The 7,956-nt window shown below is 36.7% G+C and overlaps 1 protein-coding gene across 1 annotated transcript in view; it reads right to left on the bottom strand.

Moving 5' to 3' along the window:
• Window positions 1-6,916, bottom strand: part of jp (junctophilin) — a 50,309-nt gene extending 43,393 nt beyond the window's left edge. The window contains exon 1 of the mRNA XM_074085801.1: window positions 6,530-6,916. Within this exon, the coding sequence (XP_073941902.1) occupies window positions 6,530-6,759 (230 nt within the window). The 5' untranslated portion in view covers window positions 6,760-6,916. The remainder of the gene's footprint in view (window positions 1-6,529) is intronic.
• Between the last annotated feature and the right edge of the window lie 1,040 nt (window positions 6,917-7,956).

Below are 7,956 nucleotides of genomic sequence, written 5' to 3'. Positions count from 1 at the left end.
TTTTATGGCAGTCGGGTTTTTGATTTATTAAATGCAATGTTTTTTATTTTATACTTTTTTGATATTTCTGTGAAAATAGTACATTAAAAGTATTATAACCCATATATATTTAGAATGGGCTAATTATTAGCTTTCATTTGATTCCCATATTGTTAAAATACATTTTTTTTTATTCCTTCGCCATTTTTTTTTGCAGACGCCATATTGAAATATTATATACCTTATGTTACTCCGACAGTTATGACGAATCCAATGATACCTCATATGTTACAATCCGTCCAGCCGTTTAGGCTGCAGCGAGGACCAAAGAAATGGACATACATACTTACATACATAGATACATACATACTTACATACATACATACATACGCTCGAAAAACATAACCTTCCTTCGGGCAGTCGGGTAAAAATAATTATGCACTACCTAGCTGTTTCCCGCGACTTCATCTACGAAGAATTCGTTTACCCCTATCCCGCGGGGACTATGCTGATTTCCCGCAAAATTAGCCTATGTTAATTTAGTATAAGTACCTAGTAATATTTTTTTATGTAAGCGTCGTCGGTGTCGGGGGACCGCTAAGGTTAATACTTTAAAAAATACAACATATGTACTTTAGTTTCGTGTCTCAATTAATGTGTCCACATCTAAGAATGCTTTTTAGATACCTACTGTAGGCATACCTCATGATACTTTATTCTTTGGTACGTATGCTATACATCCAAGGTCACGAGTAAACCTTGAATTCCTTAATACAATATTATCATGCTCAACATATCAAGTGGGATTAAAATCTTGAGAAGCTACTGAGACGCTTGTTCAATTTTTAATGACTGCGCGTTGAAAATATATGTACTTAAGGGCTTCTGAAACATAGTCCTTGTTCCTTGAATAAACAAGTACCATTAAGGACTTATGAAGCTACAAGTTACGATTCAAGAATGACTTAAAAACAGTTGTTGTACAGGGCCACAATTTTTAATGGCATAGAGATCTAAGTACTTATGTCGATTACGACATTTTATCATCATCATCATTTATCATCACCTCAACCGTAGGACGTCCACTGTTGGACATGCCTCCCTCATAGACCACCAGTTGCTTCGATTGGCACCGGCTTGCATCAACCATGAACCATGAACCAGGTCATCCGTCCATCTCGTTGGTGGACGTCCTACGCTGCGCTTGCCGATCCGTGGTCTCCACTCGAGAACTTTTCGGTCCCAACGTCCATCTGTTCTCCGAGCTATATGGCCTGCCCATTGCTACTTCAACGAGCTAAGGACATTTTAGCGCTCAACTTTGTCAGATAAGCCTATTATATATTTGTATGCTATAACGCACGTAACTCTGTGGATTCTCTCATTCGATATGCATGTCGATTTCTCGATGGCACTGTGAATTATCTTCAAAAGATAAATGCGGAGAACAACATGTCATATCGTTTTTACTTCTCATGCTCTTAAAATATTATTTATTCTCTGCATATCGGGACTAAAGCTCCTTATTAATCTCTATAGCGATTAAAGTTTTTTTTTTCATTTACTTTGAAAAGCCTTATGGCGTGGAAATAATAACCTCAAAATGACAACTCACAGTGGTCCCCGTGAAGGTCATAATTCAAAGAAATGCAGGTTGTATTTTTAAATATTAAATGCTGTCATGTCATTGTACATACAACAAATGCTCTTTAAAACAATAAATAGAATTAGGTACGTTTTTTCTCTTTTTATTCTTTTTATGACGTGTTTATTAATAATATAGAAATGGCAGTGGGTCTAGCCTGCAACAAAATTTTACCTAAAAAATTTGTTGTATTATTATTTACTTAAACTTTTAACTATGTTCTGAATCTTCCTATGATATTTTTTTCGAAATTTAGAAGTCGAATGTGTCTAGTCTAACGGCCATAAGTCATTTTCTGCGGAAATTTGCGGATTGTTAATTTAGAAGCCTTCTACGCCTACGTAGTTTTAATCTTATTGTCCATCATTTTGCTTTGATTTTGTTTTAATAAATGTATTTTACATATATTATTGTGATTAATATTATTGTTAACTGACATTTATTTACAGAATGAAATTTATTGTTTGATTATTATTGTTCGCGTATACTTTCTTTCTTCGTGCGAAATAATATAGGTAGAGCACATTTCATCCGAAATAAATGAATTATTTATTTTATCAAAAATGCCAAATGCAAATGTGAAGTCGCGGGTTCGCGGTGGATGCAAGCCGCTTCCAACCGAGGCACTGGAGGTCTATGGGGGAGGCCTATGTCCAACAGGGGACGTCCTATGGCTGATATGATGATGATGTGATGATAATGATTCCAAAATGTGTTTTGCATGTGATTAGATATTTAAGTTTGATTAATAAGCCCTTCTACATCTACACCTGAAACACAGGAATTTTCCTAGTTCAGGGTAGTAAATATGTGTTATTTGTCCCTTTTAATAAAAGTAGCCCATAAGTTTCTTAAAATTGTATTTTATGGAAGATAAATAACGATTCACAAACACACAAGCACTTATGAATATCAATAAAATCTACCACCGGTTCGGAAAAACCTCTGTCGAGAAGAATCCGGCAAGAAACTTGACGAGGTATTTTTTTTTAAACAGATTTACAATATTATTAAATGATAGCTATATATCACAAGTATTTAACACAACTTTATTTTTAACACAGTATAGGTTCGCTATTTGAAAAGATTGCTATTGCGTCCATGATATAATCATTAACTTTATAATACGCCTTAGATATTAATGTCTTCTTGACAATAGATCTCAATTTTGTATCAGTTTCATTTATAATATTTTTTGGAATTTTATTATAAAAACGTATGCAATTTCCCAGAAACGACTTTTTGGTTTTAGCCAGTCTGTAAGATGGAACTTTAAGCTTCCCTGTGTTTCTAGTAGCCTTTGGCTTATCGACGTTAGTGGGAAAATCACATATATTCTTCCTAACATACATGATTATTTCAAAAACATAAAGCGACGGCAGAGTTAGGATACCTGTTTCCTTAAAAAAAGATCTTAAAGATTCACGAGTCTTCAAATTATTATTATTTTTAATTATATTAAGGATGAATTCATTTTATTATACATAGTCCAATTAGTTTCAAATAGTTTTCAAGTTTGAATCTGTTGACTAAATGCAAGCATTTAAAGCGTCACTTTACAAAAAAAACCGCGGAACATTTTTTTTGCTATTTGAATTTTAAATGTCCACTACTCGTACTACTATGCAATACAATATATATATTCTTTATTGCACCGCACACCATAAATCAGTACAAAAAACTTATAATATAAACACTTAGATTCAGGGTAGACAATAGACGGTCTTATCGCTTAAAAGCAATCTCTTCCAGACAACCATTTGGGTACAAGAACTTATGGTTATATCAAACAAAAATAGGTGGCGGCAACAGAAACAGAAAACAAGAACAAAAAAAACAATAATATTAAAATTAATACAAATGATATAATTATATAAATACATACACGTATTATATTGAGCGTACCTACGTTGTAAAAAAGTAATATTGTATTTTTTATAGAACGTCGTTTTTTCCTCGTATTCAAAGTGAAAAGTAGAGTGCTTAACGCGAGACTAAACAACCATAATGACACTCGAACTATTAACATCTCGTGTCATTATGGCTTATTTTAGTCCCTTGTTGAACAGTCTACTATTAATTTACCTAGTTTATATTGCACACTTAGGTACTTACTTTAGGTAGTTACATTTAACATCTGTAGAATGAGTTAAAGTCTGGATTCTGGATATAAAGTACCTAGGTAAAATAAGATGGTAAGATCTCTCATCTCACTAACTTCTGTCACCCTGTGGTGAAGATGTGTAAAAGCCTGTAAAATGTATTCCAGTGTCTCCGGTTGATTTGACAATTAGGTATTAATCTTTTTTGGAATCACTTTTTTCTGTAAAACTTGTGCTATTCCTTTATACACTGTGTATTTAAATAGATCCGGAATTTTTACCAAATGGTTAAAGTCAATTTGACAGAACACCCTTCGGTCGATGTTCAATATGGCGTCAAAGGAGTGCTTCCGCTTAAATCAAAAATTCAGATTAAAATCCTTTACAACCCTGACGAACTAACTAACCATCTGCTGAAATATTCTTGGTAAGTTTCATGACACCTTTTTTTTATTTAAGACCGTTAACTAAAAGAGAAGTTTTTTTCAGATCAACATTAATAATGACTATAGAGCTGATAAGTAATGTTTAAAAATAATCATCGATCAAATTTAATCAAATAAAGAAACAGTGTGTATAAACAGGAAGTAACTCCGACAAAGAAATTTTAATATTTTTTCACTTCTCATGCTCTAAAAATAGGTCAATATAGCGAGATATTACGAGGCGGGAGTAAAGTGAGTACTTTAGTCCCTAAGGAGTAAAAGTAATTAATTTTTTAATATACTTCAAGTGACTTAGATAAACTCAAACAACCAGTACTCGCACAAATAAAAGATTGTGTGTGGACCATTTTCATGACGAAAATGTTACGTTCTTAGTCTACGTGATCTTTTACCGCATATAAGGTGGCGCCATTCTGTTTTTTCCAGTTTCCATTTCCCCCATGCAATTTTGTATATCTGTGTCTGGTTGGAAGAAAATACTTACCGCGAAAACTTTGAAATTGTTGTAGAGCGTAAATCGTAAACGATTAAAGACGGCCAGATGGCCTAGTGGTTAGAGAACCTGACTACGAAGCTTGAGGTCCCGGGTTCGATTCCCGTGTCGGGGCAGATATTTGTATGAAAAATACGAATGTTTGTTCTCGGGTCTTGGGTGTTTAATATGTATTTAAGTATGTATCTATATCTATATAATTATATTTATCCGTTGCTTAGTACCCATAACACAAGCTTTGCTAAGCTTACTTTGGGACTAGGTCAATTGGTGTGAATTGTCCCGTTATATTTATTTATTTATTTAATTAAATTGATTATTCTCACAATGTCGTCAAAAGATAGTGAAAATTATGATGTCAAGCAAAGAGCAAAACACATCATTGTTACCTAATCTTTTGCCGTCGAAATCTAGAAAGATTTATTTTAATTTTTTGATTAAATCTTTTTGTACTAAAGCGACTATTTTTTTCTCGCACTCAAAGTGAAAAATAGAGTTTTTCCCTCGAGACTGAGTCGATATAAACCCTCGGATAAATAGACACCCTCGCTAAGGAATATATTGGCTTATTTTAGTCCCTCGATAAAAAATTACTATAAGACATTCCTCCTTAGTCAGTAAGACAATGAATTTACTCACGAACAGTCACAACAGCGAATGTGTTTCAAGTACCACAATGGTACCATCCACAGTCGCCATGTGTCCGACTGATCCATCCAGGAAAATAGATGCGAACAGATGTACGTATGCAAATAGCTACAGCTCCGTATGACTTACACTACCTACTGCATAGAGCAGAGTTCCTTCGGTAAATTAATCTGCGGTAAACTATATCCTTACTTATAGCTAGGTAAGTAATACTGCACGATCTCAGATTACTGCTTTATAGGTATTCGATATGACAACCTAGCTAGATGCAAGACATTGGTTGTAAACGTAATCTGTAATAATAATATCAATGACGTCGGGTAATCCCAAGTTTCGATAGATCAATGACCTGAATAAAGTGGGTTGCATTGGAACAGGCTAGCTGGATGAAGAAACCGGAAGGCCTGGCACTGAGACACATTCTGAAAGAGCCATGTATCGGTACATCGGGCCTTCCTTACAATCCAATATAACTAACCAGTTAAAATACCTACCTATCGTATAGATTGACAAGACTGACGGCAAAAGTTTTAACACAGTCAATTCAATAGTACTGTTCTAATTCTCAGAAATACCTACGGTGTTTAAGTTTAATTTAAAAATACTGGATCCAGAGTCTTGAATCTTGTTATCATGAGAGCACAGAATAGATGTAGAGCACTTTTGTGTCGTTTTAATACATACGTATTTATTTTATGAAACTACACAACATACTGAGTGCGATCATTTGATCAACCATTTCATTAATATTCTGAAGTTTTTTTCTGATTTATTAGGTATCTACCTACAATTAAACAAGATCATCATAATTATTATTATGTTGTTTATGGCGTTGATCATTTCATGCTAAGAAACTACGCAGAAGCACCGTGCTAAATTGTTCCCAATTAGAAATGATAAAACAATGATTTTAACCATGACTTCCTATTGAACCTGTAAATAAGCATATGTCTGTAGCAGTGACAGCAGTCAATTGATATTGTATTGTAGAGCGGCATGATGCGATACCAGTGTTATCACGTGTCGCTATCAGTGGCTATAGATCGATATGAACATTTTGGCCGCTATTAGGCCATGAGGCACTTTCACCGCCGTTACACGCATTTTCTAGCGAAACACCGAACTCAATTATTAATAGCAGCCTATTTTTGGAGCGGCTTCGGACGCCGATTCGCGCTCGGGCATGTGCGAGGCCCGGGCGAAGTCACTCTCTCACCTGGGCCAGGTGTAGACGCCGGAAACTTCGAACCCGAAGTGCCAGGAGCCGGCGTAGGCCCCCTGGCTCTTGGGTCCAGTGCACACACCATGGCCATGGGCCTTGCCGTCCTCCCAGTCGCCGCAGTAAGTGCCGCCATCGTCAAAGTCGAAGCGACCGCCGTTGAGGGTTCGCTGCGGGGGGTTTCCGCTAGCGGCGAGCGCGGCGTCGGCTGGCTCGCTCGGCTGCATCACGCGGACCCGTGCTGCCGCGGAGGGGAGGGCCTCCCGCGCGCGCCCTCCACCGAGCTCGTGGTATAAATAAACATCAGCTGGGCATGTCGCGCCGCGGCGCGCCGCCGAGTGAACACCGCTCCCGTCCTGCGCGCTGAGGACTGCGCCTCCGGGCGCCGCGCGCCCGCCCGCCCTCCGCCCCACCGCCCGCGCCCGCGAACCGCCCGCCGCCCGCCGCCCGCACTGCGCCGTTCATTGTGCTCGCTTTGCCTCGCCGCGAATACTCCACTACATCCGTCCGCAACTCCTGGCTTGTCATGGATCCCGCCCGCGACTGACCGCCGCCAGACCTAGCCTCCGCTTATGCTGACCTTAAGTTTTAAAACTTATTCTTCTCTGAAAGATAAATTATTTAAGACATCCTTTTCATGACTTACTTTGTTTACACGGAACTTAATGAACGATGAATTTTGCTAATACCCGGCATGCTTGTAAAAACATTGTTAAATTCTATGTGAAGGTAGTTCTCTTTATAGTTTGTGGTGAAGGCAAACCACCTCCTTGAGTGGTCATCTCTATTATATAGAACCTTAGACTGGTAATGTAGGTACCTAATGTAAAGCTATTTACATAAAGCACATGAAATTATAAAATTATGGGACGAACAAATGTGCAAAGACAAACTTATTCCCTAAAGAAATTGCTTCCGTTTAACATTTAAAGTAATTTCTAAGTGGCCTAATTTTACACCGTGTTTTTCTTGATTTCCGTTAGCTCCGACAGACCGCTCAATTAATTGATAGTAATTATGTACCTACCAGGTATTGTATTGTATTGTATTGTAAAACTCTTTATTGTACATAAAAACACATGAAAATAACGTAACACAGGATAATAAGATGTATAAAGGCGAACTTATCCCTTAAAGGGATCTCTTCCAGTTAACCTTTGAATGATTGACAGGATATCAGATACAAGAGTAGACACTACAAGTACAATGAAAAGGTAAAAGAACCGAAATTTAAATTAACTCAAAAAAAATCATTTCAAATACACATACATATATAGGTACACAAACTAATACATAATAATGAAGTCAATAAACAAATACATATCAAGACAAATAAACTACATGCAAAATACATATATACATATACACCACATATACACAAAACAGAACATACAACATTGATAATGAACCCAGGTAATGAACTT

This window comes from Choristoneura fumiferana, chromosome 3, assembly GCF_025370935.1.
Source record: "Choristoneura fumiferana chromosome 3, NRCan_CFum_1, whole genome shotgun sequence".
NCBI classification, from domain to species: Eukaryota; Metazoa; Arthropoda; class Insecta; order Lepidoptera; family Tortricidae; genus Choristoneura; species Choristoneura fumiferana.
This window is presented reverse-complemented; position numbering and strand designations above follow the sequence as displayed.